The sequence below is a fragment of the Lygodium microphyllum genome, chromosome 20 (genome assembly GCF_053477565.2).
Source record: "Lygodium microphyllum isolate KBCC chromosome 20, Lygodium_microphyllum_v1.1.10, whole genome shotgun sequence".
Lineage (NCBI taxonomy): Eukaryota > Viridiplantae > Streptophyta > Polypodiopsida > Schizaeales > Lygodiaceae > Lygodium > Lygodium microphyllum.
The window spans coordinates 105431273-105453493 of NC_141154.1; the positions used below are offsets into that span (position 1 = coordinate 105431273).

The following is a 22221-nucleotide window of genomic DNA, read 5'->3' on the forward strand; positions in this document are numbered from 1 at the left end:
GTACTATCGCAATAAGTACAGTGATGTTTATACACCTTCTACCAGTTTTGCTATCACATGACCGGTTGGTGAGACTGGCCACCTCTCCGATCATGGAGGACATACGGCATTCGGAACGTCTGGCAATCCATCTTCAGGTTTGTATAATGTTAGGTTTGTATAATTCTTTTGTGTTGCATGAATCAAAACCGTCGCATGTTTCTTCTTTTGAGGTATAGGATCCGGATGACTTTGCGTATGTGAACTTCAATAGAGGGGTTTGATGAAGCAGACAGAATTCAAGTACATCTACAGCTTCTGTTTCATTTAAGCATATCACACACACTTCTCACTTTCCTCCCATCCCACCCTCTTCTATATCACACCTTGATCACCTCTCATCATCTTTCCAAAACCTTGGATTATACTCCACATCTGCATCACACACCCTAGGGGTTGGATCTTCCATCTCCTTTTCCTTCTCCATTCCATTCTCTACCTCTTTGCACCATGATATTGCGTTAGGGGGAATGCCATCTTTTAAGACAGTGCCTCTTACCTTTCAGCAAAGGAGCACACCCATAATTGTGGGTCGAGTGTGATGGGCATTTCCCTAACTATCCCAAGCTTCACATCTCACATAATCACTGATATGCAAGGGTTTCCATCCTCAGCTTATGGTGCGTCTTCACACTCTCCTTGGGTTATACCTATGTAGGGATTCCCATCTTCTGCTCCCTGTATTCCCACCCCACCTCCTTAGGTTTCTCATGTGGCTACCATGCCCATGCCTAGTCAGCCCATCCCTACCTATGGATCCACCTTGCACACTACCTGCATGCCTGGTGGGCACTTTGGAGTATCGTTCCAAGGCCCAAGGTCTTCCACCTAAAAAGCCTTTGTAGACTACTGCGACTGCACAGTTTAGTGGGGCTACGCCTTCCGCTCCTGCTTCATCTGCTCCTTCAGCACCCGCCGTTTTACTGTTGGATATGTGGCTTGAGTACAGCCTCAGCAACCCATCTCTTTCACTACCCCTGAGAAACTGGCTGATTGGTCTGTAGTTTCCGATCCCGTTGCACTTCATGTATCTATCTCACCTTCCTCCCCGCCTCGTTAGGTGTTCCCTTGGCAGAACCTTGCTACTGGACATACGCGATGGTAGCCATTTTCTTAGACTAGCATGTCTCTAGGTCCTTTCGGATACCCTAGGTTAGTTTAATATTCATTTTTCACACTTTTTCATCTGCTTCTTTAGTACTCGCCGTTGCTGTTGAACATGTGGCTTGAGTATAGCCTTAGTAGCCCATCTCTTTCACTACCCCTAAGGAACTGGCTTAATCCAAGAGAACTCTGGGAGTAAAAAGCAACAGCCATTGGGACAAATTGAACTAATGCTTTGTTTGAGCCTTAGAACTGGTTCCATATTGATGGGCACTGAAGAATAGAATGCCAGTGGTTTGGGACTGTGTGCTTAGCTACTGGAGATGATGCAGGACAAGGAGCGTGGCCAAGCCAGAAGATTCACATGTGAGAATGCTCATGGAATAAAAGTCACCGTAAGTGAGCCACATTGCACTTTTTGATGTGGTCACAATGATAAAAGTTGCTCAAAACAACTTGAGGAATGCAAGGGTCACCATCCCTAAAATTTAGGGAGTTACTATTTTTGAACCCTAGAATTTGTTCACGTCATTATCTTTGTTTTTGCACGAGGATTAATTCTTTGGTTTGTGCCGAGGTCAAATTTTGCATCGATCATAGAGAATTTTAGACCAGAAGGTTTAAACGGAAAAATTGTTACATGTATGCCGTGTGGCACAAATTCCCAATAGAGCAAGAGAGAGGATTAAAAAAAACGTAATAGGCATGAGGGGTAGATCTGAGAGTGAAGTTTTGAGGAGGTGAGTGTAGATTGCTACAAGTTCATCAGCTATGGAGAGTACTTCGTCTCTGACATGTACGGAGGTAGAGCTTGCTCCCTCTTGTCAACTCTCTCTCTAGAGAATTCTCAGAGGAAATGCTCTACATGATGGGTTGATTCCATCGAAGGTACAGTTATGTGTTTTCTTTGCACGTCTGTTGAGGCAAGAGCCTCATTGTCCAGGTTCAGGAGCAGCTGTTGACTTCTCCAATGCAGGAACTAAAGAAAGTGATGACTATGCCACACAGGAACATGGTTTTTCAGCTCTGATTTAGTGCTGTTTGTGGGACTGTTTTACTGCTGGAATGATGCCAGGGTAAAAGGGATGATGTTCTGGATATGTTGGACAATAAGAACAGTAAATACAGAGTTCTGCAGACTGCAATTCTGCACATGAATTATTGAGTTATGGTCATAGAAAATGCTTTCACTAAAAGGGATGTTGTTTTGGATATGTTGGACAGTAAGAACAGTAAGTACAAAGTTGTGTATACTGCAATTCTGCACATGAATTATTGAGTTATGGTCACAAAAAATGCTTTCCTAAAAGGGATGTTGTTTTGGATATGCTGGACAGTAAAAACAGTAAAGACAGAGTTCTGTAGACTGCAATTCTGCACATGAATTATTGAGTTATGATCACAGAAAATGCTTTCCTAAAAGGGATGTTGTTTTGGTCATGTTGTACTATTCTTATGCAGGTGGGATTTGCTCAGAAAAGATGAAAACCAAATGTTCACAGGTTATGTATTTTGGAACGTTTCATTTTTGTAACTTTCCATTTTCCATCTTTTAATTGATAAAGAAATACCGAGAGGGGCGCCAATCTTCAGGGCCAATCTAGTGTTGAGCGAGGGAGTGAGGTCTTTGTTTGTGTGTGTGTGAAAAGACCAGGTATTAATTGAAGGAATTATCGCTTTATCTAAGTCATAGACCGGTTTCAAAGAGGGCTTTCACATGCATACAATATGAAAGAAATAGATTGATAATGGTAATTGAGATGAAAGTACAATTGATAGGGCTTGAATATATAGACTAAGTGTTAGATATGGAGCTGACTTGTGTGGCCAGCAGACTATGGAGGGTGAAGCTCCATGATGAGAGAGAGAGAGAGAGAGAGAGAGAGAGAGAGAGAGAGAGAGAGAGAGAGAGAGAAGTTATATTAACGTTTACGAAAGGCCAAGGTGGCCTATGAGACCAAAACATTACATACAAAATGTCTCGGAAACTTTCCAGGTCCTAGTAAAGCTACTATCTAATGCTATGATAAGCTAATGGAGTAGGTACAAGGTGGTATATAGGCTGGGTACAATTCATATGTGTTCCAAGTATGGTGTGGAACTGCTCATGGAGCTTGGTCATCCTAAAATGTCCCGCATGGGTCTATCTAACATCGAGAGGCTGAATCGGCGAGGCAAGGCTCTTTGGTGGTGGCGTAGTATCCCTTGTATCCTCGACATGTGCCTCTTGCGGGGGCGTAGGCCAGTTGGGTGTGGGCATCGGGCTTTACTTCTTGCTGTGGCTATGGCTGGGGTGGTCCCCCATGGTTAGAGGTCCCCCATGGCCAGGAGGTCAGTGGGGCTGGTGGGGGCTTAGGGGTGGGGATGGTAGTTGGCTCTCGGTAGAATTCTGTGAGTAGGTGTTGGGTGGCTCCTTGTCTTTGCTCCGAGGTTGGGAGGAGTTTGCGTCACCTACCTAGAGGCCACCGTGCCATCCCTCTGGCCTGTGACCAACCCAACACTCGACCGCCCATCGCCGTCCAACCCACAAAAAGTAGGGCCACGTCATGTCCGACATTCGCACCACTCGTCCAATCCATGTCATCACTCGAACGAAGGGGGGGACCACTTGGACGCCCAGAGGGCCCAATCGGACGCCAAGCACCAACCGCCCAAGAACCCGCCCACGCCTGTCACTCAAACCATCCCCTCACTAATCGGATGGTCTTAGACTCAGAAGATGAAGAAGACTAGAGGAAAGCAGTCCGATACTAAAATGAGCACGAGATCCGTTTTACCTCCCAGCCTTGCCTAGTTCATTGCTGGCCAGACTCATCGTGATCCGATTGCCAGCCGTCAAACCTTGGTGAGTCCTACTATTCTTGGACTCTCTTTAATGCTAGGCTCCCCTAAACCCCGTTCGGGCGCTCAAGACCCCAGACGGTCATGCCTTGTGCATGTTTCCCTTAATTTACCTTATAAATATAACATTTTCTTCCCCTTAAGAATTGGTTTCGTCCTCGAAAACGATACTTGGAAGGCCTAACTGTAAATTGGAAAACCTTTTCTTTAAAGTACTTTCTCTCTCCCGTGTTGAGCTTTTTCTGAACAATCTTTCCACTTAACCAAACATTCTTGATAAATAGTATTCCTTGTTCGTCTATTACGAACATTTAATATTCTTTCTGGTTCATGTGGATTAGATTGGTCATTTAATAGCTCCTCAATGTTATCATTTAAGATTAGATTATCCAAATCACCCAGCTTCTTCCTTAACTTACTTACATGAAAAACTGGATGTATTTTACTACCAGCAGGTAGTTCGAGCTTGTAAGCCAGTTCTCCCACCTGTTTAAGTATTATGAAAGGACCACAATACCTCGGTGAAAGCTTTGGACATTGTCCCGTTTTCATGGTTTTAGTTTGTTCAGGCATCTTAAGATAGACCAATTCACCTTCTTCAAAGGAGATGTCTCTTCGGTGAGGATCTGCATATGCTCTAGCTCGATTTTGAGCTTTTTTAATATTTTGTTGAGCAAATTTTAACATACTATTCATATCCTCCAAAAAATCTTTAGCTGCCTGAACCTTTTCCTTATGCAGGAGCTCTGGGCTGAAACCCATACATTAACATAAATTGACTATATCCAGTGGAAGAGTGCTTGACACTAGTATATGCAAACTTTGCTATTGGTAGATACTCTTCCCAATTAGTTTGCCTTTTACTTACATATGCCCTAAGCATATCTTCAAGGATTTGGTTAGCCCTTTCAGTTTGCCCATCAGTTTGCGGGTGATCCGCCGTACTCATGCTAAGTTTAGTATCCAACTTCCTAAATACCGCACGCGAAAATTGACTATCAAATTTCCTATCCCGATCAGAAACTATATTTGCCGGAAGGCCATACAATCGGTATATGTTCTCTACGAACAATCTAGCCAATTCTGGTGTTTTAACATCAGTTGAAGTTGGAATGAACCTAGCCACTTTGGTTAACCTATCCACAATCACCCACACAGAGTCGTGCCCCCTCTGTGTTCTAGGTAAAGTAACAATAAAATCCATGGAGATACTCTCTCATTTTCCCAAAGGAATTTCTAGTGGATGGAGAAGTCCTCTCATTTTCAATCTTTCAGCTTTATTAACTTGGCATTTATTACATTTGACCACATAGTCAAGGACGTCCTTATTCATTCCAGGCCAATAGAACTGCCTTTTAATAAGACGATAAGTCTTATTAACTCCTGGATGTCCCGCGCTAGGGGTATCATGACACTCAAAGAGTATCTGGCGCCTTATTTCTGTATCTTTCGGGACACATACCCTACCCTTGTAGAGTAAATAACCATTATCAATGGTAAAATTCTTCCACTTGAATCCGGTTTGAGCAACCCCTGATGCTCCATTTCCTTGTTGAACATCCTCAGATATTCCTTCCTCAGTAGAAGCACTTTCATTTGGATTCCCTTTTTTTATTGCTTCCCATATGTTGGAATATGCCGGATCAACCTGGCATTTCCCTTTTAAAGATTCAAGCAAGTTGAAAGTGAACTGAGTAAAACTCAATTCATTAATGATGGGCATTCTGCTGAGTGCATCAGCTACTATATTATACTTTTCTTTTCTATATCTTATCTCATAGTCGAACTCTTGGAGGAGTTCGGCCCATCTGGCTTTACGCCCGTGTAAATCCGGTTGATCATTAAGCCACTTAATGCCTTCATGATCCGATAAAATCAAAAGTTTGGCACCGTACAAATAGTGCCTCCATTTCTTCATTGCATGTACTATTGCATATAGCTTTCTCTCATAAACAGAATAATTCTGTTTTGCACGGTCTAATTTCTTGCTTTTAAAAGCAACTGGTCGACCTTCTTGTAATAAGACCGCGCCTATCGCCTTATCACTGGCATTAGCTTCAACCACAAATGGTTTATTGGGATCCACAATTAATAGTACTGGAGCTGTAGCAATAGCTACCTTAAGTTTTTGAAAACTTTCATTTTGGTCTGTTCCCCAATTAAAGCTCTTTCCTTTCCCTTTAAGTTGGTCTGTCATTGGAACAGCTATTTTGGCATAATCTCGAATGAATCTACGATAAAATCCAGATAAATCTAGGAAGATCTGCAGCTCTTCCAGGTTCCTTGGAGATGGCCATTCAATAATTGCCCTTACTTTTTCTGGATCCATGTTGATCCCCTCTTTCGAGATACTATGGCCCAAATATTTGACCTCTTGTGCAAAGAATTCACATTTAGTTTTCTTCGCATAAAGGGAATGTGTTCTTAACAGTTGGAATACTAATTGTAAGTGTTCCAAATGTTCTTCTCTTGATTTACTAAAGATTAAGATATCGTCCAAGAAGACTACTACAAAATGTTCTAGATAGGGCCGTAAAACACTATTCATCAGCTTCATAAAGGTAGCTGGTGCATTAGTGAGGCCAAAAGGCATCACCAAAAATCATAATGTCCGTATCTAGTACGAAATGCTGTCTTAGGAACATCTTGTGCCTTAATTCTTACTTGGTGATAGCCTGATCTTAAATCTATCTTTGTGAAGAATTTTGCCCCTTGTAATTGATCAAAAAGATCTTCCATTCTGGGCATAGGAAATTTATTCTTCATGGTTATTTTATTAAGTGCTCTATAGTCAACACAAAGTCGCATAGAACCATCTTTTTTCTTTACTAATAAAATTGGCGAAGCCCAAGGTGAATTACTGGGTTGAATAAACCCTTTATCAAGGTAATCCTTAATTTATCTTTCAACTTCTTGGTGCTACGTTTCACTTAACTTATAAGGTGGTTTAGAAATAGGGTGAGTATCCTTATTTGTGTCAATTGGGTGATTTATATCACCCCTATCTCGTGGAAAGCCACTTGGTAAATCAGAAGGAAACACATCTTTAAATTCATCTAACAAATTGCTTAATTCATTATTTACACTCAACTCACAAATATAAGAAAATTGTTGCTTTATATTACAGAAAGTAAAAGTGTTTTGTACAGGAAGAGACCATAACATGTATACCTCACAAACTTCCTTCTTTATCAGCTTCTGAACTTCAGTAGAACACAGCAAAGGATTATCAGATACTTCGTGTTCACCTTGAATGACAAAAGTCTTACCATCCCTTTCAAATTCCAGTGTATTATGATGATAATTACGTTTTAAGGATGGTTCCAATCCCCATAGCCACTCCCTCCCTAGAGCAATATCAGCTCTTTCCATGTTCATGATTTGGAAATCAAGTTTATCTTTATATCCTTGAATCTCAATTTCCAAATTGGATACCATTGTATCCCATATTTTATTATATTGACCTTGCATCATACGAACAACATATTGATGCCTACTCTTTTGTTGGGGAAGTTGCAATTTTTTGACAAGTGCATAATTTATAAAATTATGTGTAGCAGAGTCATCAATCATGACTCTAAACCTCTTTCCAGCTATCAATCCATGTACTCTAACTAAATCATGTGGCCCAAAGGTAGGCTGCCACATAGAAGTTGACATACAACACTTGTGTTGTACATCCATGTGCAAGACCTCTAAAGATTTATACCTTTCATGCCCCTTTAATTCTAAGGTCTGCACTACATGGATTTGTTTTTCTTTTCCCTTGCCCTTGTCCTTATCCTTTCCTTTGTCTTCCCCCTTTCTCCTTTGAGGGCAATTCCAAGCAGCATGGTTAGGGGATAGGCAATTGAAACACAACTTTTTTTTTTTTGGCCTTATCAAAGTCGTCTGGACTTAACTTTGGCCTTACATATTGTTTCTTTTCAAAAGGTTGTTTTTTACCCTTAAAAAATGGCATTTCCTTTTAAATTTACCCACAAATTTTGAGGTTTCCAATTCCTTAGACTTGGGCTCCGTATCAGTGAGACTAGTGAGTGTACCTGGACGCATACTATCTTCATTGATTAATGCAAATTTAATTGCCTCTTCTAGCGTCTTAGGTGAACTCCTTTTTACTTCCTTTTTACAGGCTTTATCTAGTCCCCTAATGAATCCTCTTGTCTTTTGAAATTCATCTATTCCTTCCAATTTGAGGATTATCTCACGATATTCCTCTAGAAATATCAGCAGGGGTCTTCCCTTTTGTCTGACATAATCCCAATCTTCCCAATTTCTTTCCATTTCATTTTCAGGAAGGAATTCTTTCAAAAAGACGGATTCAAATTGAGCCCAAGTTTCAGGTATTTTATTTGCCTCCTTTAAAGTTCGCCACCATTTATACGCTTTGGGCCCCAAAGTTAAACTAGCCTCCAGTGCTTGGAGATGATGTGGAGTATTTTTAAGTTTATGTAAATCTTCCAATTTTTGGAGAAAATTAAAGATTGTATCTTTGTTTCTATCTTTTTCCTCCCTGTGAAACTGAGGGGGTTTCATATCTTTTAAAACTGGATTATCCCTCAACTTGTGGTGGGGTTCCTTAGGATCTCGCATAGTCATATCTAAATCTTTCGATGAAGATGGGACATCCGAGGTTTCTATCTTATTTTTATCTTTTTCTAACAATAAGGTTAATTGAGATTTTATTTCATTGAGTGTTTGAGTTAAAAATTCCATTTGAACCCCCTGAGCCTGCACACGAGCAGTAAGATCATCAAATTGTTCTCGTGTAGCAAAGAATTCTTCCCACTGTTCCTCTTGCATTTCCGATTCATGGGGATCTACCATAGGGTGGTCCCCAGAACTAGAACCTTTCATTACTCCCTCTTTCCCTTTTTCTGCCATTAATACACTGGAATAGGAAAGCAAAGATAAGAAATTTGCATACACAGTAAAGTACTTCCCTGATTATAAGAGCAGGCAACTGTTGCTAGTTTCGTAAATAAACCCGAAGAGTAAGGAACAAATTTTGCCTTCCCGGACTAGACCAGTCACGCTGGAAATGAAGTTCTTCGGCAGAAAATGGGACTATCACGTGAACCACCAATATGTCTTTTATTTGTAGAACGAGTGTGACTAATTTCAGTCAGCTGGTGGCGAACTGTTGAATGATTGCTCTTCCCAGACGATTGGTGTAACGTGAGTTACATGAAACTGCTCTCTCCAAAACGATTTGTATGACATGAGGCACGCGTGAGGCACGTGAACTCTGTCTTCACGCATTAATCTTCCTGCGACGTCTCACGTAAAGAGACATCCCGTTACGGCGTCTCACGCTCCTTGCGACATCTCATGGTCCGTGGCACGTCTCACGCCTTTCACTTTCCCTTACGGCCTGTTACGCTTTTACGTCGTCTCCCTTTTCGGCCAGTAATAACATATGATGGGTGACATATCCGTCATTTCGCCTAGCCTCAGACGTATCCGTCAATTCGCCTGGCCTCACTTGAAAGGAACTTCACGAATGGCTATGATACCAATGTCAGACTCAGAAGATGAAGAAGACTAGAGGAAAGCAGTCCGATACTAAAATGAGCACGAGATCCGTTTCACCTCCCAGCCTTGCCTAGTTCATTGCTGGCCAGACTCATCGTGATCCGATTGCCAGCCGTCGAACCTTGGTGAGTCCTACTATTCTTGGACTCTCTTTAATGCTAGGCTTCCCTAAACCCCGTTCGGGCGCCCAAGACCCCGGACGATCATGCCTCGTGCATGTTTCCCTTAATTTACCTTATAAATATAACATTCGGCCTCGTGAATCGGATCGCCACGGGGACTCAGACACACTTCCCTCCCCCCCCCCCCCCCCCCCCCCCCAACCGCAACTTAGACAACACCCACTGCCGCCTAGCAGAGGCCCTCCCCCCTCAGCCCCCCACTTCCCGAGCCCTCGCCACCACCCACGCATCCCCCCCCTCCTCCTTTCAGGCCTCTATCCCTAGCCACAAGCCTACCCATTGCACCCACACTTGGACCTGTCACCCTCCTGGACAATCACGCCATCTCCAAGTCCAGCTAGCACCCCGATAACCCCACCACTGCTCGATAAGCCTGCCACCCACTTGCAATGGGGCCAAACAGCCCATTACCCCAACCCGTCAGGCAAGATGAGCGGACCGATAGGATGGGCTTGAGCAAAGCATCACCATCGCCAAGCAACCGCACAAGAGGAGAGAAAAATGAAAAATACTTGACGATCTGGAGCAGCATCGACAAGGTGACAGACTACCACACACAAAGAAAAGCATGGAGACCCTTCGAGACGTATGCAAGATGCACAACCAGGACATTGGAACATCAAGGAAATCATGGCCGCAATGTGCGCGGAAACCGCACACCAAATCAAGGAGGAAATAAGCTCAAAAGTGCAAGAATGGAAGAATGAAATCTACGCGGAGATCACAACACACTTCACCTCTTGGAAGGTGGACATTGAAACGTCCCTCCAAGAGAGAAATAGGGTGATTGAAGAGCTGAGGCATGAGCTTGATGACTACAGAAACCAGCTTGACCTTCTCAAGAAGGAGAAAGGGAAAATTACCGAAACAATGTCTACAAAGGTGCAAACCAAGATCTACGAGCTGAAGACACACATGACAAAGGAGCTCAACACATGGGCAAACATAGTGAAATAAGCACGAGCCGAGGTGGCCGAGAACTCCAAGTGGATTGAAGTAGTGAAGAAGGCACCAACAAAGAAGGAGGAATTTGTGAATGCAGCATTGGAGGAGGAGAAAAGGAGAAAACTTAGAGTGCTCCATATCTGGGTGGTAGGATGGACGAAGGGAGACAGCCCCCTAGTAGACGCCAAGAAGATATGTGAAAAGTTGGGAGTTGAGAACCCCACAATAGTGGAGAACGCGTAGGGAAAGACCTCACCAAAAGCGAACCTCTCATCCTCAAATTCGCCAACCTAGAATCCCGACAAGTCTTCCTCTCTAAAAAGACAGCGCTAAAAGGGGAAAAGGTCTATCTAGAGGATGACCTCTCACCCACAGAGGTGGCACACCGTCAGGAATGCATGCCACAAATCCTGGAAGCACGCAAAGCGGGAAAAGGGGAGTATATCGAGACAGTTGGGTCATCATCACAAATAAACGCCAATGACGAGGCGCGGCCTATGAGACCCGCCTGAGGTTTGCAGTACGGAACTGCAACGGAGCTATGAAGACAAACGCAGGACTATTCCAAGAGACCTTCACTGTAACCGGCCTGTTCATTGGGAAGGGCGGTAGTGTACAACCAAAATAAATAAATGCTTTCACCCAATTTAATAGTCGCCCACTTTACCTGAACTTAAAGACACAGAATCAAGAAGACATACAGGAAGCTAGAATGCTCCTGTTGCAACACATACACCCTGTTGACCCCTAAGTTAGGCGCCCTTTGCGGTATTTCTTTATTTTTAAAAAGAGAAAGTACAGTGGGCTGTCTTTCACCTATTCTGGGTGAAATTTGACAGCATAACAGTACAATTACTGACCCAAATCAAGTTGACCAGGAGGGAAAACTCTGCCCAAGTCTGAATCTTCTGGTTGGAGTGCAGAATTGACCATTTCAGCCTGCTGTATTTACTGGTTCAGACCTGTTCTGAAACCTGTTTACAACTCTTACTGTTCCCTGTACTATTCAGCCCACTGTAATTACTGGTTCAGACCTGTTCTGACACCTGTTTTCAACTTTTACTGTTCCCTGCACTGTCCTGCATCATCTGGGCCAAATGCCCCTTGATTCTGGCATCAATTGGGCTCTGAAATAGCCTCTGAACAGTCCAGAAACAGTTCTGGTTTAGTGCTGTTTCAGACACTTGCTTGATGAGGTTAACACCCTCACCTGTCCCTGTTGGGAACTGCAAACAAATGCTCTTGTTCCTGAAGAAAAGAGGCTCTTGCCTCATGCAAAAACAGCATATTCCACACAGCTGTACCTGAATTAGAAGAAAGGCCCTTGATTCTGCAGCATAACCATACTGTCAGGGAGAGAGAGAGAGAGAGAAAATAGGGAGCAAGCTCAACCCTTTGTGCATCATAGACAAGGTAGACCAGCTCTCAAGAGCTCTCCATCTGCAGCAATCCTTCTCCCCCTTCACAAAAAATGAGCCCCCCCATGCATCGAAACTCGTTTTTGTGCTGCCCTCTCTCTCTCTTTTGGGAATTTATGCCCAAATTGTGACACATGGCATACATGTAACAATTTTCATGTTTAAACCTTTCGGTCTAAAATTCTCCATCCTCGGTTCAAAATTTGACCTCGGCACAGACGAGAAGATTAATCCTCATACAAAAATGAAGATAATGACGCGAACGGATTCTGGGGTCCAAAAATAGTAACTCCCTAAATTTTAGGAGTTGCTTCCATTGCATCCCACTAGTCTTCTGACCATCTTTGCAGACTATGGCTACATCCAGATTTGCAATGTAACTCAACTCAAAGTGAATTTCCACTGATGACCCCACATGGACTAATCTCTTGAAGATTTGTCCATCTTCACTTTGAACTAGTCTCTTCCAGGCTAGTTCTTCAACACACTTGTCCATATACACTTTCACAAGTCTCTTCTAGACTTGTCAATCTACAGTGCCATCAGTCTCTTCCAGACTTGTACTGGACCTTAACTGTCAAGTCTTGACTCATTGAACATTCCTGTCCGTTTTACATACTGGCCATGCAACTCAGGCGTTTAGATTTCAAGAGGGATCCTTCCAAAAAGAAAAACCAAATAAAATATGTAATAAAGAAATAAACAAAAAGGTAATAGTTGTCACAGTCTTGTGACATTCACTGACAAGGATATCATCCTATACACAGAAACCCACGAGAGCCCAAGCACACACCTACCCAAAGTGAGGGGATACATATGGGAGACGGCATGCTGCCCTAGAGCCCAAACAAAAGGAGAGATCCGAGGGTCCGAAGAAGTCACAGTGCTGTACAGGGAGGAGTTACAACCCATGGTGCAAGTCATGCGGAAAGATGAGAAGGCCCGGTTCATGTGGATCCGGATACACACAGATCGCCCTCGAGACATCTACATGGCGGTGTGCTACTTCCCCTCAACACACTTCCCATACATACCACAAAAGGGGGAGTCACCATACCTACCACTATATGAGAACATCATGCACTGCTCCAACTTGGGAAATGTCATGTTGGCCGGAGACTTCAATGCCGGCACAACTTTGAGAGAGACTCCCTTCTTTGAGAACGAAGACCACATATACAAAGAGATAGCACCGGAGGAGATAGGGCTCAACCGTACATCACAAGATACAGCTGAATACACCGAGTATCGCGACCACCTACTGGTGCTAGGGGTGCGCACGGATTAGCCATCCTCAACGGGTTGGACAGATGGCTAGGCTCGGACGCCCTCACATGCTTCCCACATAAGCATGCGGCTAATTGCAACAAATGAGGGGCACCAAGAGCGCCCACACAAAAACTGGGAGCAAGCACAATGGATTACATACTCGGGCCCCTATCACTTATCCCTAACATCGTCCTTTAGAATATCACCCCGCCTACTCACAGTGGCCGCCGACCATTCCTACTTGCCATAGTTACTAGGAATGGGGAACCGGAACGAGACCCCCTGGAACGGGGGGATCACCCAAAGTCAGGGAACAGGAACAGAGGGAATGGCATATATATATATATATATATATATATATATATATATATATATATATATATATATAGAGAGAGAGAGAGAGAGAGAGAGAGAGAGAGAGAGAGAGAGAGAGAGAGAGAGAGAGAGAGAGAGAGAGAGAGAGAGAGAGAATATCATAACAACCATAATTCGTGAAATTAGAGACATAATAATCAAGTTTCAACAATAATAAAGATTCAAAACATTGTAACAACAATGGATTGTCACATTCATGATTTAACATTGTAATCAACAATGTTGCATAAGTCCAACAAGTGTGCATTGCAAAGACACAAAATATGCACTAAACTTTAAAGTCTAAAGATCCAAGGACCAAGTTACAAGAGCCCCAATTTCCAAGTCAATACTCTAAAGTTCCAAAAGGCTAGTTGCTAAGGCTTAAGCACTCTGATTCATGGAAGATGGCTCCACTGTGCTCGAATGCTCATCCTGCTGAACAACATCCTCGCTATCACCATCACCATCATCATCATCATCATCATCGTCGTCTTTTTCCCAATGTATAAAAGAATCAATCTTTGCAACTACTATATGAGCTAGCAAACGAAGATTGGAGCTCACATAAACTAGGTTATTAGTCTTCATTGTACCAAGACGATTTCCTTCTTTGAGTGAATGTGATTGAATGAGCTCCATAGTTGCTCTAAACAAGAGCTAATTGTTTGGCTAAGAATACGAATAGCCAAACTCTGCAACTCTGGAGCTTCTGCTCCATAGTCCTCCCACCATAAAGTAGCCCCAATATTTGTCATATCCTCTAGTGCATCCTCTGTACCAAACATCCCTAATGTTTGCCGGTACATAGAGAGCTGATTTTTAATTTTGTGTTGCATTTCGCGGCTAGGATAAAGCCTTGCAAGCAATGTGTTCCAAGCCTTGACCAGCTGAAGGTCTCTTTCTTGCATCTTTCCTTGAAACTCAGGATTAAGCACATAAGCTGTAGCATGCATAGGAGAGTCATACTCATTCCATCTGCTGATGCATAACTCCTTGATCTGCTCATACCTGTCTGCATTTGGTTCGAAACTCTCCAACCTCTCAATCATGCGATCCATACCTTCATAGATCTTTCCAATGCATGGATCCATGCCATCTGCAAGTCTCAACATGTGCATAATAGGATCAACCATTTGGTTGGTGCGATTCACCTCATCCCAAAAATCTCTATCAGAGACATATGCATTGTATAACACAGCAGTAGCAGTGGCAGCCCTAGTCCAATTTTCATACTCATCACTAGCAAATAGCTCCCTAATTGCACCTTTGCAATAGTGCACTCGACCAAGCATAAGAAAGTTATATGCAAATTGTGTATCCGAGTATTTGAGAAGTTCTTTGTCACTTCTCTTGCGAAACTCAGCATGCAAGTACTAATGATTACATATAAATGTGATAATCTTGTTGCCTTTCGCAACAAGAGATGCAATCCATGGCAAGTCCCCAATATCCTTCAACAAGTTATTCAAGCAATGTGCCATGCATGGACTAAAGGTGATATGTGGATACATTGCCATTAAAATGTTTCTTGCTGCCCTGTTTGTAGGTTCACCATCTGCCACAAACTGCACTACATTTTCTGCCCCAATAGCCTGCACTGCCTCGCACCACTCGGATGCCAATACATCTGCACTCTTTCCAGACTCTGAAGCATCATGAGTACTAATAAAGTATACATCCCCACGAGAATATGCGACGACGCCATGTATGGACCCATGGCGTGTATCACTCCATCCATCTGCTATCAATGTCACTCCATTTCTCGCCCATTGATTGCGAATATTTGCTCTTGCAATCTTTATGACTGCTTTCTCCTTCTAAAGCAATGTAGTCTTGATAGTTTCTGATGAAGGGGGCTTATATGTGGGTCCATACTCTGCAATCTTTGTCACCATATTTAAAAAATAAGGTAACCTGGCTGATTTGAATGCAATATGGTAATGGTAAAAAAAGCGTGCCACTGTTGCATCTATTTCCTCTTTTTTCTTTGATTCCCATGAATGTGCAATGAACTCTGTCTAACGCCACAACCTGCTACCAGTGATGGCCCATGAGAAGGCTGCGTAGCCACTAATCCTAGTGGTCTTCTAGATGAAGCATCATGCCCTGCTGGTCTTGGAGTCCATGTTGTTGGATCCACTCCTATGTTTGGAGTCCTCCTGGCATGTGAATTCCCCATAGAAGTGGCTATGCGGTCAAGTAACTCCTGCCTTTTCTCAATTGATACATTGGAGCAAAAACGCACCTCTTTCCCCTCCTCATGTAGAAGATGGGCTCTCACTTTATCAGCCCCACTAGTGTGAGCATAAGAGCAAAGTTTGCATTTTCAAGGGCGAGCCCCTCCACCTCTCAATGGCACCTCTGCATCTACCTCATCCCACCATGACCAAGTAGTGCTTCGACTTCGTCCAGTTGTTGACAAAGTACCTGCTGAGGACGATGAAGATCCCATAGATGTCAATGCTGCCATCTATATAAAAGTGACAAATAATCAGTAAAGTTCAATAAAATTGCAGAGATTTGCAGCCAAAATTTCAACATACATGTATTAAATGTTTGCTAAAAATGCCACAACTTTGGTGCTTCTTCAACCTCCATTCCTTTTATTGAAAATGCCACAAATTTGGGGCATTCTAGCCTTCATTCCCTTGCTGAAAATGCCCGAAAATTTGGCGTATTTTCAGTTCCCAAATTTGGGGCAATGACTGACTCAAAACGCCACAAATTTGGGGCATTTCGGCCTGCATTCCCTTGCTGGAAATGCCCCAAAATTTGGCGCATTTTCAGCTCCCAAATTTGGGGCAATGATTGATTTAAAATGCCCCAAATTTGGGGGCTCTTTCAGATCCCGAGATGATGGATCCCAATGCCCCAAATTTGGGGACATTGCAGCCAAATTTAGATCCGAAATTCCAATCCTTGAGAAAGGCCCAAATTTTGGGGCAACTACCAACAATTGAAGTCTAATCCAAAATGCCCCAAATTTGGGGGAGAATTGAGATAATGATCCTTGGGACCTCACCTAATCGCGGGCGGGAGTCGGGCCACGCAAGAGAGGAGGGCCATGCAGGTGGGAGAGGTAGGCGAGTCTCGAGAGCAGGTGGGAGTAGGCAGTTGGGGCAGGCGGGGTAGGCGAGAGCAGGTGGGAGCAACGGGAGAGGCAGGAGCAGCGAGCGAGAGAGGGATAGTCGGTGGGAGCAGCACGAGAGCAGCACGAGCGAGGGACAGTCGGCGGGAGCAGTGCGTGTGAGGAGAGAGAGCGAGAGAGGCGGGACAGTCGGCGCGGAACAGGCAATGGGCGGGAAACGGGCCAAGGCTTTTTTTTTTTAAAAGGTCCACTGCTGGAATGACCATTCCAAACAGGGAATGGCTTAGAATGGGAGGGAACGGGTGAGCGAACAGGTTGGAACATTCCGCCGGCGTTTCCTAGGCTCAGACCTCTCGGAACGCGTTAATCCGTTTTTATGTGCCGGAACGGGCGTTCCCCGTCTCTATGCTACCTGTAATTTGACATCGCCTATAGACATGACCCAACCCCCCTAGCAAGCAACCTCCCAAGATTCCCCAGGTACCACTTCACCAAGTTAACTGCGAGCACTTATTTCGACCACCTCTATTGGAGCCTGCAGGAAATGAACCCCTACTCACCCTTCGAGGAGATCATAGCACAATTGGCCGGAACACTCCATGCCTCGGCGGCCAAGTACTTTCCCCACACATCCCCCCGTTCCTCCCCTCCGGACAAGAATGTCCCACAGAATAGCTAGTACGACGTAGAGTGCAGGGAAACCCGGCTCCGTCTTCAACAGGACGAAGCACGAGGAGTACACACCCACAAACATGCACGCTTGATCTTCCGCCGCCTCGTACAAAGGAAGAAACGGGCCACCTATCCAAAGTGGAACACGAATTCTACCAACTATTCTTGGGATAGGACAGCAAGGAGGTGTGGAAGGCATTCCAGGAGCTCGGTGCTCAGACACCCATTACCTCCCCAGACACATGGCATGCATATGCGACCTCACTGTACCAAATACCCGACCAACCCCCGCTGCCCCGACTACCAAGGAGTAGACCCGAGTCATCTACATTCTTTAGAACAGAGTGGGTTCGGGACACCATTGACAAACTACAGAATGGCCAAGCCCAGGACCATAAAGGCTTAGTAGCAGAGCACTTGACCCATGCTCGAGACATACTTGCACCTCTTCTAGCCCACATGTTCAACAGAGCCTTAGGTGAGGGCTTCCTTGCCAGCTGGTCGGCTAACACCATAATACCTATCCTGAAGGCTGGAGACCCCATGGCCCCCACGAACTACCGAACAGTCATGGTTGGCCATGTACTAGCAAAGCTTTATGGATCCATCCTGGACCTTGAGCTGAGCAATTGGACGGAGCAACACGAGCACCGGGCGATTGGACAAGCAGGGTTCAGGAGGGGGTACTCCACTCTTGACCATATCCTCACACTTAGAGCCATTATAGAGGAGGGTAAGGCACACAGGAGACGGGGATACTGCTGCTTTGTGGACTTTTGCAAGGCCTTCGACACGGTACCACGAGCTAGGCTCATGCAGAGACTGCAAGAACTGGAGGTCCCGTCCGAAATGTGTTGGGGGATATTGGCACTATACGAATCAGTCACGGGCCGAGTCCGAACACCAGGGGGGGCTGTCAAAGGAGATAACCGGCACCATTGGAGTTAAACAGGGATACCCACTCTCACCTACTTTATTTGGTCTCTACATTGATGAGATATTAGAGTACATGGATAGATTGGGAGGTGAGGGATCTAGCCTAGGAGGGATACTGATACCCATCTTACTATATGCGGATGACATAGTTCTCATCTCCAGCACACCCGAAGGGCTACAGCGGCAATTGAAGGTACTATGGGCCTTCTGCCAGGATAAAGACCTCACCGTGAACCTGGGGAAGACCAAGGTCATGGTGTTCAAAACTTCAACCCAATGGATTCGACAGTCAGTACCCCCCTTCACATATGACAGGGGAACTGTGGAAGTGGTCCAAAGGTACATCTATCTGGAGATTACATTTTCAAGACCGAGATTCACTTTTAGAAAGGCAGCAGAAGATAGATTGACACGAGGCTATGCAGCCCTCGGATCCATGGAAAACCAATACGCCCGCATACAATTCCAGGAGCCCCGTACAAAACTTTGGCTATTTGACACTCTAGTCACACCAACACTCTTGTACAGGGCTTCCATATGGGGATCCAGTCTCTACCATACGAGGAGGGCCACACAGGACAAGCCACTGCCTCAGGAGGAGGCCACCTACGAGGGATGGGAGTAGATGGAGAGACCCCTAGTACTTATGATCTCACGGATGATCCGGAGCAAGCCCTCTGTGCCACAAGAGATTATTAGAGCAGAGATGGGGGCACCGCCCATCGTAGCCGAGGGCCTCTTCCAAACGATGGCCTTCTTGCACCAACTATGGGACTTGCCCCGGCATTGATAACCTAGACTCGCACTAGAGTCGTCCAAACAACTAGCACTGCAAGGGGACACTGAATGCTGGTATGCCCGAACAAAGACCTGGACCTGGCTACGGCTACATGGCCTACACATGGACCACCTCCCCCCACTACAATACAGCCTAGATTGCCCCCACCTGGAGCTCAGCTGAGAGGAAGTGAACCGTATCATCAGAATGAACATCATTCAGCTACACACGGCCAAGACATGGGTGACTCCTAAAGAAGACCTAAGGACAAAGAAGGCTTTCTACCGAGAGCACTTCCTGCACATATCTCCGGACGGCTTCATTACCCGCCCAAGCTACATGGACACACGCTTGTCCCATGGAGTCAGAAGCGCCATCGGACAGATCCGTACATCTTCACACCAGCGACGGGTCGAGACAGGTAGATACGGGGCCCACCCCCTCCCCCTACAAGATCGGATCTGCCAAATCTGCCAGCTCGAGTCGGAGACAGAAGAACACTACATAAGCAGGTGCCCAGCGTACTACGAGATCCGAGGACGTTTCCACTGCCTGTTAAGAGAAGGATTTGGGCCACTCTCCAGAGTGATGGATTTCAAGGACTAGAGATGCCTTAGACTCTTCCTGCTGGAAATATGGTGCCACAGCCTCTATAAATGGCTGCAGTGTTGCGCTTGCTAGGTGTTTTTTACTCGCTCCATGCTAATGTTGTTCTGTGCATCAGAGTTTATCAATAGCATTGTTGCCTTGCAGCAGAGGCATTTGATCTTGGTTATCTGTTTACTGGTTTTAGCTGCATTTTGCTTGAATATGGTTCTTCAGCATGGTTCGACATGTGATTGATTGTAACCAGCTTTTATTGCAGGAGATTTGAAACCTGTTCTTGAATGTTTGACTGGTTTACATCCGCAAGCGCAAAGGCTATTGTTTGTAGGAAAAGAGAGAGAAGACAGTGAGATCTTGCAGTCTGCTGGAGTTAAGGAGAAGTCTAAGTTAATATTGGTAGAAGATCCTGCAAGCAAAGAGAGGAAGTGGGAAGAAGCCCAAAGAAATGAGCGTATTGCCAAAGCCTGTCAGGCAGTTGAGCATGTGCGAGGAGAGGTTGATAAGATTGTTGGACAGGTAGCATGTTCAACCCTAAACTTTGGTTTGGCTAAAGGATTTTGCCTTCATTTCTGAAGTCAACTTGATGAACATTTTATGGTATCTGAGTTTTCCTGATCGCATCTTGAATGTGCAGGTGACTTCTCTGGAGGCAACAGTTACGAGCAGAACCTGGGTTTCTAAAAATGAGTTTACCTTGTTGTCAGAATTGCTGATGCGGCAATTATTGAAATTGGATAGCATAGAGGCAGAAGGAGAGGCCAAGTTACTCAGGAAGAGCGAGGTAAGTGCTTTTCCTGTCAATATCAAAGAGGATTGATTACAAATTTTTGTCAACCATTGTTTTACTTTGTTTATCAATGAAGGGCTAAACAGCTGTTATACAATGCTGCATATTGTAAGTTGAAGATACTGTTAGCTGTATGGTTTGTTAACATTTGTTCCTGTTTGCTAGCACTAGTTGCAGAATATGTTCTCTGCTTAAAATGAAAAAGATTAATATGTCATATAAAGACATCAGGAAACACATGATCTCTTGAAGTGGATGGAACCCATAAATTCGGAGTGTTGGGTTTAAGGTGTTTAGTGCATGTAAGAATGATAGTGCGTTATCGTTCATGAGAGTAAAGTTTTGATAAGCTGTCATGTCTTAAGAGTTTCATAGACATTCCTGTCTCACCAGTTTCATATTGCCTGTGTTCCTGCTTACAGGAGGGAGGGAGGGTAGCCTGGAGAAATGAATGAGGGGGGGTAAAAAGTTGATGATTTGCTTTATCTTTTACATAGACATTCCTGTCTCACCAGTTTCATATTGTCTGTGTTCCTGCTAACAGGAGGGAGGGAGGGTAGCCTGGAGAAATGAACGAGGGGGTAAAAAGTTGATGATTTGCTTTATCTTTTACAGGTACAAAGAATTCAAAAGTTTACCGATGTGGTTGACCGCCTGAAGGCTCAAAATGACGAGCCTCTTCATAGCGGAACTGTTGTGACTACTCAATGGGAAACTTTTGATAACAGTGTTAGTAGCATTCCATCTACAACACCGACTAATATGACTACTGATTGGGAACATTTTGACTAAGGAAGCCATCACATAGTAATGAGACCGTTGATTTTAACTTTCACTGTGAGGAACTGATTTCTAGATTTTTCTTCTCTATGACATGGGGGCTCTGTAATCTAACAGGGTTGGTATCTAATTTGTCTTACTGATGAGAAGTAGATTTTTGGAACATCAAAATGATCAAGGGGCTTGACAAGATGTGCATTCCTTTAGACGTCATGGATCTATGGATCCTAGGTTATGCTGTTTGTTTTGTAAACGTCATATAGTGTCCTTCTGGCCTTTTGAAGTTCATTTACGATACTGGCAGTCTGTAAAACTAGAGTGGACACTAAGAGAACAATGTGTTGGACTCATTGACACTAGCTTGTGTTTCAGTGAAGGAATGATCATTGCCAATCATCCTTCATGATTTTATCTATAGCCTCCTATTGTGTTGTAATACTATACCTAAGTGCTGGCTATTACTTATTTACTATTTGGTCAATGGAAATGTCGGCTGATTTTATGTCAAATGCAGAGAAGTATACATTGCCATTGGGGAGCAGCTGGGTTTGTTTCCATGCCTTTATATCTTACAGGCATCTGCGAATTGGGAAGTGTTGTAAATGAACATTCAATTGGTATGAAGGAAAACTTCCAAATTGGGAACATAACAAGTTAGTCCATGGGATCAGTTTTGCTATCTCATGTATTTCTTATTTAAGGTCCAATTATTCATGATTTGGATGTACGTAACTTGTATTAATACATTACTCTTCATTTTTCTCGTATTGCACATTTCCCTATCCGGGAATATTCCTGCTGCAGCTGAACTGATCAGTTTAACTGTGATTGCAGTCAATATTGGCAGTCACTGAGGTTTCTACCTTGACAGAAATTTCAGGCCT

At 44.1% G+C, this 22221-nt stretch overlaps 1 protein-coding gene across 2 annotated transcripts in view; it reads left to right on the forward strand.

Moving 5' to 3' along the window:
• LOC148019215 (BAG family molecular chaperone regulator 4-like) overlaps positions 1-21392 on the forward strand; it is a 34954-nt gene extending 13562 nt beyond the window's left edge. Inside the window, exons 2-4 of one of the 2 annotated variants that reach the window (XM_087660761.1) lie at positions 20018-20286; positions 20405-20551; positions 21173-21392. In XM_087660761.1, coding sequence (XP_087516887.1) covers positions 20018-20286; positions 20405-20551; positions 21173-21349 — 593 coding nt within the window. In that variant the 3' untranslated portion in view covers positions 21350-21392. The remainder of the gene's footprint in view (positions 1-20017; positions 20287-20404; positions 20552-21172) is intronic. The other variant, XM_087660762.1, reaches the window with a different exon arrangement.
• The last annotated feature ends 829 nt before the right edge of the window (positions 21393-22221 follow it).